The sequence below is a fragment of the Tympanuchus pallidicinctus genome, unplaced genomic scaffold (genome assembly GCF_026119805.1).
Source record: "Tympanuchus pallidicinctus isolate F22 unplaced genomic scaffold, pur_lepc_1.0 scaffold12, whole genome shotgun sequence".
Taxonomy (NCBI): Eukaryota; Metazoa; Chordata; class Aves; order Galliformes; family Phasianidae; genus Tympanuchus; species Tympanuchus pallidicinctus.
This window is the reverse complement of record NW_026294637.1, coordinates 18,124,984-18,137,131: the sequence shown is the minus strand read 5'-3', so window position 1 is coordinate 18,137,131 and position 12,148 is coordinate 18,124,984. Positions and strand designations below refer to the sequence as shown.

At 48.9% G+C, this 12,148-nt stretch overlaps 1 protein-coding gene across 3 annotated transcripts in view; it reads right to left on the bottom strand.

Moving 5' to 3' along the window:
* The window catches only part of NPTN (neuroplastin), a 47,205-nt gene extending 44,796 nt beyond the window's left edge, over positions 1-2,409 (bottom strand). The window contains exon 1 of one of the 3 annotated variants that reach the window (XM_052672258.1): positions 2,184-2,409. In XM_052672258.1, coding sequence (XP_052528218.1) covers positions 2,184-2,271 — 88 coding nt within the window. In that variant the 5' untranslated portion in view covers positions 2,272-2,409. Of the gene's footprint in view, positions 1-1,658; positions 1,759-2,183 lie in introns of those variants that run through there. The other 2 variants (XM_052672257.1, XM_052672259.1) reach the window with 2 other exon arrangements.
* Positions 2,410-12,148: the final 9,739 nt, after the last annotated feature.

Here is a 12,148-nt window from a genome sequence, read left to right as displayed (position 1 = left end):
CTAGAAAAATTCAGCAGCAATCTCTTGTCAGAAGAAAAAAGGCTGCTTCCAACAAGCACTGGGCAGCCCATGACCTGCAGCTTCAACAGGTACGTAGCTCAGTGTTGCTGTATGCAGAACGACCCCTGGCATGTCACCTTTTCACTACAGCAGTAACATATCAGTAACATATAATAGGATTCTCCTGGGCATACATCTGGGGTTTCTGCTCCCCACACCTTCAAAGCACACCCCGGCAATGTTTAGGTAGTTGCCACTGACAGATTTCCACATGCCTTTTCAAGTTAAACTGTTTTCCAAACAGCTTACCAGGAGTACATACAACCCAGAAAACAGCTGTACCTATTCTTCACGCCACAGCAAAAGTGGAAATGATTCAGTAAGCATCCCACTGGCCAGTAGTTGCAGAAAAATCAGCTCTTCTGTGGCTGGGCCTGACATGCAAGCTTGAAACTTGCTTCTCTGCTATGACAGCATTCAAATGGGGAGCAGAAATTCAATTGTAGCAATGCACCTTTTTTAGAAGGATCTCTGCCTTTGGAGTGCTCCAGTCCTTCCCAATAAGATTTTCACTTCTCATGTAAATTCCTAGCTCAGCACACATGCTCAGAGTATCCCCTATCATTTATTGCTGGGATAACCCTAGTTAACCACATAAAAATTAATGAGCTCCCAGAAAACTCCTGGGGCCTGTAACCTTATCTCATGCCAAAAACTGCTACTGCTAGGTTAGCTTCATGTCAGCAGTGGAAGCCAAGAGTGAAGCAGAGAAAGGCTAAGGCCTGCCATCTGCCCCCAAAATGTATTCAACTGTTGACCTTAGACACATAACTACTGTTAAAATGCAAGCGCCTGCACTGCCTATCAAGCAGCTAGTTAGCATCCTTAGACCAGCTGCCAGCATTTGACACCTTGCTTGCTAACTCAACACATGAGCAGCTTCAAGCACACGACCTATTTAACTCACACGTCACCTCACTTCACCCAAATACCACGGGAAACATGATGTGGGCAGATTAACCTGCTGAAACTATGCTGCAATAGCACAGACTGCATCAATGCAGAAGAACCAGACTTTGTAGCCACAGCAGTCCAACTGGCCACTGACCAGCAGGATTTGCCCAGCCTCTGGTGCTCCTTAGGAAAGGCCCTCACAATGCAGAAAGCCCACAGGTTTCCTCCATGCAACAGCATGGGTGCTTGGTTAGCAGTCACTTTGGTTTCAGACTGCAAAACGCACACATATTGAGGAAATAAATCCACCCTGGGATGTTTGGGCTGTTGTTTCTTACATCTCCATCTCCTATCGTTGTTAAATAGGCTGAAGGCCTCAGTACTTCTTTCCTACAGCAAATGGTCAAAGACGACCTCGTGCTGCAATGCAAAACCTACCTCAAGAAAAAAAGGCTAGGATGGTATAAGTGCACAGCAGAGAGGACAGGGAGAGATGAGAGGCCAAAGCGGCCACAGATCAGTGCGAATAGGTGTACACGCGAGGTGTGGTTTCTCTGCAGGTAACAACTCCCCAACGCACACAAGCCTTGCAGCTGAGCTCCTGCCCTTGTCTTGCCATAACGCCACACAGGGAACCCCGCACACCCCATCCCTCCTTCAGAGCCACCTCTCATCTCGCAGTGCCACAGGGTGTCCCGGCTCACCAGGAGATGCACGGAGCTCCTCCAGCCCCCGACCGCCACGCACTTGGCTGCGAACTCCCCGGGGAGGAGGCACGCCGCGCCACATTTAGCTCACACTCTCCTATAAAGCGCAGAGAAGGGTGGTTTTTTTTTTTTTCCCCTTTTTTTTTTTTTTTCCCTTCCCTCTTTTACGCTCCTATCACAGCACCTCCTTAGTTGCTAAGGAACTACGACTTTATTGCATTATAAATCACCGAAAGCAACCCGGCAGATGCAGGTTCAGTGGGCGGGAGGAGATGGTCGCGCTGCCGGGCGCGGAGCACCTCAGCACCGGGCAGCGCAGAGGGGGGGGGAGGCCGGGGCTGCCACCCCCCCCCCCCACCACACAGCGGGACTGCAGCCCCTCCCCGCCCCCCGCGAACGGCCTCGGCGCCCCCCCGCCCCACATGACCCTCGTCCCCCGCCGTAGCCGCCCCCATAGCAACCGGCGGCCCCGTGGCAACGCGCCCCCCCACCCCCCCTCAGCTCCCCTCACGCCGCCCTCACCGTTCTGCGCGACGGAGGGCGCCGGCAGCAGCGCGGCCGTCAGCAGCAGCAGGGAGAAAGCGGCGGGGAGAGGGCCGGAGCGCGGCATCCTCCCGGCTGCGGAGGGAAGCGAGGTGGGAGGGAGGGAAGGGAGGAAGGAGGGCGGCGAAGCGGCTCCGGCTCCGTCCTTCTCCGCCGACCTCCTACCGCAGCGCAGCGCCGGCTCCCGCGACGCCACGGACGGCTCTCGCGAGAGTTGGGAGGGGCGGCCTGGGTCTGGGCGGAGAGGGAGGGGTCACGTGGTGTGCGCAGCGCGGGATTTGCGTTTCCCCCTCAGGCGCCATCTTGCGCTCGCTTCGAGAGGGGTCTGGTTGTACTGGCGGGGAGGAGGACGCTCAGGTCCTGCGTCCGTGCAGAGTTTCAGTCTCTTTCCACGTGTCCCAGCAAGCACAAGGCTGGGGCTGAGGTGATGCTCTTGAAATCAGTTTTGCCTTTCAGCCGGAACCTAAAACCTCACTTTTATCCTTCATTCTCTACAATCTTGAAGTAGCAGATCCACAGGAAGGCAGGCCAGGAGCAGCTTTCATCTCTGCTTGCTTTCATTTCACTGTTGCTGTGAGCTGGCTTTTTCCACAGACCTCATTAGCAAAGATATATATATATAATATAAAATACTGAGTTTGATGCTCTGTCTTGCATTGGTGGATCCTAAAGTCCATCCCAAAGCACTCTGCTTCTAGGCATGCGTAGATACCCAAACCCATGAAAGATCCAACAAATAATTTTTCCCTTATGGTATAAGTTTAAACACAACTATCGCTTACTAACAGGTCTTCCCCCACCTTTCCCCTCACCCAACATTGGATTTCTGTGTGGAATTTACTCAGCAAAAGCATTGTGCATTTTATAAAAGTGAAATGCTGCAGTAGGTAATAAACAGGTGAAAACACTGGGAAATTCCCTCTTGTGGATAATGCAGAGGTCTGGAGCAAGAGCCTGCATGTAGTTGGGACCCACCAGCACAGAAGCCCACTTGTTGATAATTATTTGAGAAAGTAAAATAACACTGTGGGGATTTATTTTGTCTTATTTTGTTGTTGGTTTTTGTTTTTTGTTTTTTCCGAATTAGGTGCCCTGCCCCTCTGATTGCACAGACTGGAAGCTGAAGCCACAAAAAGTGAAAGCATTTGCCTCAGGTTAGCCGTGAAATCAACTGCAGAGAGAGCTCAAAAATTCACTCCTGGTTCACTGAACCTGCCAGCTGTCCCTAAAAATAGTCGGCATGCTCTCACCTCGAGGCTTGTTTGGTGAGCTGTGAGCAGGTCACCTCGGTTTTCTCTGTATTTCCCTATCTATCTATAAAGTACAGATTTGGGGTCAGATACACTAGTTATGCACCATGCTGGTGACCCCAGCTGACCGTAACACTGATTTAGCTGACATAAAAGCAGACTTTGGTCTGCTGTCCCTCCTGGGCTGGCTCTGACAGTCAGGGTGCACTGCTGAGTGGTTTAACATGCATCCAAGGTAGGGAGATTTGCAGGGAACTGAAAAAAGGGAAAAAACGGCACAGAAACACACTGGGAGAAAAAAAGGCAATCGCTCAAGAGTTTATTTTCTGCTTTTTGCTGAGTCCTCTTCTTCCACTCCAGAGATCTCTGCAGGCTCAGGACTCCCAGAATAGCTGTCCAAAGATTGCCCGGCCTTTTCTTCTAGCCAGAGAAGGGCCTCTGGGAGGATGCTCATGCAACCAGAAGCTGTTTTCCCTTTCCAGGGAAAACTTTCCTGCTGTTAAACCCTATTAATACAGCTTGTTTCACAAGGGTGCAGCTGCTTGACTTTGCATCCCTGAGTGCTTTGCTTGGTTAATTCTCAGGAAATTGAATAAGAGTGCTTTCCTCGTTGGCGTGACTCAAGGAGGATCAGGCACACCTTTTTCATGGAAACCCTGAACTTGGTTGAAGCTGACAGAAGCGCTGCTCTGGCACTTCAGGTGGGCTTACATTCTGCTGAGCTCACAGGAGAGAAATGTTGAGGCTGTTGGCAGTCCTGGCTGGCCCTAGCTGTCTAAAGGTGCCACAACACTAAACTCAATCTACATCAGATGTTCCACTGTGCCGCGTATCCTGCACTTGAGCACTTCCATGCTGCATTTCCGTGACTCACTATCCTTGCCAGCTGAATCATCCATGACACTACTATTTGTTTTCTTGCCATGGTACAGAAACATCCTCTTTTCTCCCCTCGTTTGTTTTCCTGTGGAACAATTCTGACAGTAGCACTGGAAAACCAGAAGGAATAAGCGAAAAGAACCAGAAAGCAAGATTTCACATGATGCTTTCCTTCCCTCTGCTTTCTGCATGCTGTTTTTCCTGCTCCGGAGGATTTTGCTATAACTCTCATTTTTGCAAACACCCACTTGGTATTAGGCCTTACCTACACCCGAGTGTTTTCCAAGTTTGGAATCAGTCAGCAATGTACTTGCCTCTGAGCATGGTTTGTATCTGCACAGTAATACTTGTTTCGTAACCATGGCAGCTCACAGTGAGTCATGCTGCCAGAGGCCTGGGCAGAAGTTAGCAGGAGGCTTCAGCACGCTCTTGCTTCCCTCCATCTTCTCCCTACAATTGTGTAACTCATCTGGTTTTGTGGTAGAGACAGACGTGCTGCGAGCATGTAATGCAAGAAACCAAAGCAGAAGATAGCCATGACTGGTGACAAGATCACAGTACTGCCCAGTTCAACCCCTTACCTTCAGGAGTCTCTTAGGAAACTTAACCAGGGTTACTGCAGATCCTCTATGTACATGGACTGTATATACTCAGTATCTCAGGTATGCAGCATGACTAGCATGGAATGAAAAGCTGTTTTTTCTCTGTGCACAAGTATACCTTCTTTTACCAAAATCACATACAACATATAATGGCGTTGTATAGAAAAATAGTTTGCCAGCACTGGGTTAACTAGCTTGATAGTAAGGGTTCTATTACAAAGGGAAGTATTCCACCAGACGGAGTTGTTACAACGGGCCCATAAGTAGCGGTGGTTGGTGCTAGATTCCTTCTTGTTCAGCATCTTCATCAGTGACCTGGGTAAGAGGATAGAGTCCACTGTCTGCGAGTTTGCTGATGATACAAAGCTGAGAGGAGTGGTTGACATACCAGAAGGAAGTGCTGCCATTCAACAAGTCCTGGACAGACTAGAGAGTTGGGCAGGGAGGAACCAGATGAGGTTCAACCAAAGCAAGTGCAAAGTCCAGGGAGGAATAACCACATGCATCAGTACAGATTAGGGGCTGACCTGCTGGAAGGCAGCTTTGAGGAGAAGGACCTGGGTGTCCTGGTAGACAACAGGCTGATCATGATTCGACAGGGTGCCCTTGTGGCCAAAAGGCCAGTGGTGTCCAAGGGTGCCAGAAAAGATCAGCCAGCAGGTCGAGAGAGGTGATCCTCTCCTCTGCTCTGCCCTGATGTGGCCTCATTTGGAGTACTGTGTCCAGTTATGGGCTCCCCAGTTCCAAAAACACAGGGAGCTGCTGCAGTGTCCAGCAGAGGGCCACATCTGGAGCATCTCCTGTATGAGGAAAGGCTGAGAGACCTGAGACAATTCAACCTGGAGAAGAGAAAACTGAGGGAGGGTCTCACAGTTGTTCATAAATATCTGAAGTGCTGATGGGGATGGACCGTTTTTGGTGGCGTGCAGCAATAGAACAAGGGGCAACGGGCAGAAACTGAAACACAGAAAGTTCCATACTAACACAAGGAAGAACTTACTGTCAGAGTGACAAAGCACTGGAACAGCCTGCTCAGAGAGGTGGTGGAGTCTCTTTGTGATATTTAAGACATGCCTGGATGCCTACCTGTGCAACCTGCTGAAAGAAAGCTGCTTTAATGAGGGGTTGGACTCAATGATCTCTAGAAGTCATTTCCAACCCCTACAATTTGTGAATCTGTAATGCAAGGGCTTACAGATGATGATTTTGTTGATTTCTTCTTGCTTGTGTGGGCATAGTGATTCCTGACCTTGTGAGTGGCAAGGGGAGCTCAGGCTCATCAACATTTCCAAACAGTAACTCAAACTCCTTGCACTTCCCCTTTCTCTCAAGACCCATCTTTTCACCCAGCATATATCAATTCTGGTTATTCTGAGACTTCAGCAAAAGCAGGACTGAAAAAATCAGATTCAAAGCAAAGAGGAAGAAAAATCAGCAATTCCTGTGCTTTACAGAACAGCAAGGAAGCCTTGTCTTTGTGTGTGTGCGCGTGTGTCATCTTGGAGCTGTCGTCTTGCAACTGGGAGTGTTTAAGACATCCTGTTATTTTGATGTATTTATTGATACACTTTGGCACTTGAAGAAAGCTCTGCCTCTGGAAGCCTCACTCACAGTCACCTTCCTTTGAATCTATTATTGGAAAGTTGAAAATGTAGGGTAGAGCATGAAATGCTCAATGACGTCTAGCAGCACAACTCAGCTACTGCAGCTGTTCTCAGGGCTGAGAAACGCTGAATAACATTGGTTAAGACTTTGACATGCCAGTGAAAGCACAGATCTATGCTTCAGCTGGCTCAAATCAGCTTGTAGACACACACACACAATGCCTCCGCCTTGCAAGACTGCATTAAGTGCATGATCACACTGCGTTTGCATTGTATGTGCAGATATAAATGACCAAACACAATGCAACACGTGTGTGTGCAGTACATAAGGCTGGCCAGACCCAAACTCAGCTGCTGGCCCTTGGGAGCTGTTGCCTGTCCTGCAGAAGCCAAAGTAGCTCTGGCCCTCTGGTCATGCATGTATGACTAATGGCTCATCTCCCTAAAGGCAGGTGGGAAATACCGTTAAGCTAATAAGATAACAGAGCCCTAGCTCCTCCCTGGGCCATTCAGGAGAGCCATCAGGACATAGGTGACACCCATCCTTTTTGAGTCTCCAGGAAGGTTCTCTGGCAGTCCTTACAGATGTCCTTGCTGCCTGAGGGTCTGGGATTGCTGCAACATCATACACACACTCTGGAGTGGGAGTAGGAGCAAGTGTCTGTATTGGGAACACAGGCTCAGCATCACTGCTGGCTGGGCGTGAGGACATGGAGCTGCAGGACTGAGCTGCCAGATGCAGCAACTCCTGCTGCCACCAATCTAAAATTATGGCAAGCAAATGGAGGAAGTGCCTGAAGGGAAAAAAAAAAAAAAAAAAAAAAAAAAAAAGAAATCCAGGTGATTTTGTGCAAAGAAATGTAAGAAAATGACAGAGAAGCAAGAAGAAGCAGCAGGAAAGGAGGTGGGAAAAAAAAGAAGAGGAAAAATTGAACTAAAGAAGTGATGCTCCAGACTATGAGAGACAGAGGAAAAGCTTGTAAAATTATTTTCTGGGGAAAAGGGAAGACTTTAGGCTAGCAGTGAGAAAATAATATAGATGCACTTTATTACTTTGCAGAAAGGTGGCTTTCCACATCTCAGCTCCACTGGGTAATGGCACTTTGGTTATTTCTAGCCACCCTCCCATCCTCCTACATGTTCAAATGTTCCCCTCAGAAATGGTTAAAGTGTTTGAACTGATTTTTTTTGCTTTTTTTTTTAAGGAGAAATGTCCTTCCAAACAAAACAAATGTTGTGACAGAAAAGGTAATTCCAGACTGAACAATTCACAACGTGAGCAAGAAAAAAAAAATCCAAGGAGAAATCCTGGCATACTTGATTTCATCTGTGTCATGGCAGAAGTCTGAAGTCTGCCTTCTAATTTTCTGCAGGAGAAAGATAAAGAGGAATGAAAATGATTTTTCCCCTCTCCCTGACCCAACCCTGAAGTTATTTATTTCAATTGCAATTATTTCATCCAGCTCAGCCATGCAGTAATGCTTTCTCCACCCGATTTTTTTAGGAAACCGGGTCCAACGGATCAGGTTTCCAGTTGCAGATACATGAGAGCTATTCCCTGCCCTCGTTATCCTCAGGGAAGTGCTAACGTTATCCTCCTGCTCTCATCTGGAGCAGCTCCATCCAGCGGCGGGCAGGACACGTGTGGCTGTCCCCAGCTCACCCCCACAAGCTGTGGGTTACAGCAGGAAGCCTCCGAGAAGGCACAAAGGAAAAAGCTGAACATCTGGAGCGGTCAGCAGGATGCAGAGGTGAATTCGAGGCTGATGTCGTCAGAAGTAGACGGCAGGTGGCACCCATGGATTAGCGCAGGGCTTGCTCTGGGTGCTCTCTTGGTTGCATGCAAGGATTGGTGCACGCAGTGCTGGCCTGGGGTGCGCAGTCTTTCAGGCTATTCCCTTTACATTTTGCTGGCGTAGGGAGCAAGAGCTCGAGGCCAAAATGCCTGGGATGCACACAGAAAGCAAGGCTGTTGTACTACGGAACAGTAAGTGCACTGCTTCCTCAGGGATGGGAAGCAAGGGGACAGGGATGGGGCTGGCAGGAAAAGGACCAGACCTAAGGTATCCGAGCAAGGAAAGCAAGAGGCAGCCAAGAGTCTGAGTCACCAGCTGTGCTTGCAGCAATGAGGTTGGCTTGTGATCAAGCTGAGACATCAGCCCACAGTTCAGGAGCAGGCACACTGAGGGTAACCAGGGTTAGATGCACTTGGTGACCCCTGCTCAAGTCCATAAAAGCACAGCAGACCTTAGAGCAAGCCAGAAAATCAATTTGAGTCAGGATTCAGGTCAACACAGCCCATGTGTGTTATGAGTACATCTGGGGCTGAAACTGAACACCAGCTCTTATAGCTCAAGCAGAGAACAAGGGCACTGGGCTGGCCTTAACTAGGCTGCTGGGCCATTGGCAGGTGTGTGTCCCAGGGGAGTTTGTTCAGCACCCTCAGTGCCTCCAGCACGCTGATGTGCTGACATGCTGACACTTTGTGTTCCTCAAGAAGTGGGAACTCTTACCCCATCCCCAAGGCACAGCATCGAGGGTCTCTGCGATGCACCTTCACGTCGGGGCTGTAGCGCTCTCACCAGCTCCCCATAATGTGTGGTGCCTCCTAAAGCAGCACTCACGGATGCTCAAGCTGGGTTTTGGGGAGGTGGAGCAGAAGGCAGCCCAATGACCCTGACATCGATGAGCAGCACCATGCTATCATGGCTCAGCATCGACTGCAGTCCTCGTGCTGCCTGCCTGGGGTCCCAGTGGCACACGGCCAACCAACCAGGCAGAAACACTGATCCGTTTGACTAAACGCCTCTCATTAACATGAAATGAAGACAATAAACCTCGGATCATTTGAGGGCCAGAGGAGGGAACGAGCTGGCCAGGAGTTCATTACGGTACTTGCAAACAACAGCCCGTGGCAGCACAGACTGCTTGCATGATGGACACTGCACATGTCCCCGCAATTTATTATATTTATCAACCATTATGCTTATATTCCATCCTCCTCTGGTCAACCTTTATCAGCTAAATCAAGATTAAAGCTGTTAGCCTGCCTTTACTTTATGGTAAATGACACAATTAGCTCCGCATTAGCTCAGCTCAACCTGTTTTCCTAATCCTGTGTGATATAGGAGGTCAGATAAACATGTGGTGGTTTTTAGCCTTAATGGCTAAAACATCCCCCAAATGCACCTTTCAATGGACCCACTGTCTGCTGCAAGGGGCTGCTTCCCATGGACCCCTTCCCACGTAGGTGGGAGCTCAGTGTCCCCATCCTTGCACGTGTGGATTACCTGGTAAACCTTCACAGCATCCTCAGGGCAGAGAAAAGGGACATTTTCACACCATGCTTGGATGTTTTTCCCTCGGAGCTGGAAAAGGAGAGATGGGGCACGGGGCAGCACATCTCCATGTGATATATAGGATCATGGGGCTGTGATTCATAGCCAAGCAGCCTGAAAACCTTCCAGAAAGGTGCACTGAGGAAGCTGTGGCAGAGAGCTGGCAAAAGCTTTTAGTTGCAGATACAAAAAGAAAAGCAATTTCTGCTGAAGGATTTTTGTATTAAAAGGAGAAAATGAACAATAGGGGATGGCAGTGAGTGACCGTGGGTTTGGCTGGATATCTTCAGTATCTCAACTACAGAAGCTCAGAGGAGTGTCACTAGAGGAGATTTAATTGATGACAAATATTATGGCTGGTACAGAATTAGAGGCACTCCAGACTGAGCAGGGAGGACTTTTATAGCAGCTAACAGATGAGCATTGTGAAGGATGACTATGATTCTTTGGGCATTTCTGGGTTAGATTGCGGTAAAATTGCAGCAAAAAGCAATTTTGCTTTAATCAACTATATAACAAAGCCCCAACATAGTGAAAAGCAGAAGGCATCAGAAGATAGGAAATTGTCAGCATTGCTGGAGCTAAAAGATAAGATTGTACTCCCCACAGCTACACTAAAAGAGGATAAATTATCCATGGGGGCAATTCAGAAAGAAAATAATGCGCAATTAAAGTTGTTTGAATTACAGTTTTAGGGAAGCACGGGAGGAGGAAAAAGCCAGTTTCAGTGGAAAGTCTGAAACCTCCTTCCCATGTGCTTTTAGAAAGCAGAACTCCTTTTGGGGAAAAGAAAAAAAGAAAAAAAAAAGCCAAGAAAACAGGGCAGAGCAAACCCTAACCAGTAAATGATGTGTTAGAAGGGGGCCTTGTAGGAACCTCATGGGAAAGGTCTCCAGAAAAAAGCAGATGGTCATGGTTGCCTTGGGTTTCTGATGACATCTGCCCTACTTTGGGCTCGATTTGAGCGCAGGGCAAATAGACCATGGGCTAAAGGTTAAATAATCAAAAAAAAAGCTGCTAGAGGAGTGTGGTTGCATGAGCTCAAATAACTGCCCTGAGGCTTCCTGTCACTTTTTGGCGGGGCAGCTCGGGAAGGGTTGAATTAGGTTGGGTTGGATTAGTTTTGGCAGATAGGGCTTGTGCCCATGTCCTCAGGTGAGGATGAAGGGCTCCATGCTGCAGACCTCCCCTGGAGCTCCGTGGACCTTCAGGCTGCTGGGAAAGCATGGGAGAATGGCTGATTTTTGGGTTCATCCTCAGGTTTCATGGTTTTATGAGTGGGGATCTCCTGCTTTCTTGTAGGACCGTTCCTAAGCAGGTGGCAAAGGATATTTGGAGCAAGTAGGTGTCTCCCATTCTGCAAAAGCCCTTTAAAAGCCGACGGCTCCTCTTGACTTCCCACCAGGCAGCTGCCAGGGGGCCCAGCTCCAAGCAGATGGTGATGGGAGGACTGCGAGGTGGTAGCAGTGCGAATGCAGCATCTTGTGCATGATGCACTTGGGACAGCTGGGATGTAGAAGCCTAAAGCAGCAGCCCCAGCCGAGCTTCATGGTGATTTCTGCAGTTGCCATGCTTCTTTCCTTGCTGGCAGCTGCCTTGGAGGAAGAGGAGGAGGAGGAGGATGCTGAGATGGAGGAGCTGCTTTGGGAAGGGCTTTTCTTGGAAAAGCTCTTCTGTGCAGTGCAGGATGGGTTCCAAACGTGTGGGCGAGGCTGGAAATGTGGTGCACCAGCTCCGCTTCCCCAAATCAGCTGCTCTGTGAGCAACAGGATGAGGTTATTCCCTCCTAGCTCTTTATTTCCCTTCAGATCATCCCAATCCCACTGCTGTGTGTCCGTCCGCATCCTAACAGCGTGGTGCCTCGTGTGCAAGCAGGTCCAATACCCAGTGGCCCGGGCAGACCTCTTGTTCTTCACCAGCACGATGCCCTTTAAAGGTCCCTTCCAATTCTAAGGATTCTATGACATCTTCTGAAGATCTGCACTTGAGGTTGACCCAAGTGTCACCACCTGGACACGGTGACCCCCTCCTGCAGTGCTGCACTGCACCTTGGCACTACCCAGGTCTTCATCCTGCTCGCTCTCTCATGCATAAACTCAGTTTGTGGTTTGCAGAGTCAAGAGAAAAAATAAATCAATAAGGAATGGCTTTAGAGAGAAAAATTACTATTTCAAATCATGAATTGACTGAAAGCCACGCTGAAAGTGATTTTGCAGAGGTGTTGCCGAGGAAAAGAAAAGCCTTGTGACTTTCCTCTGTAAGAAAATATTC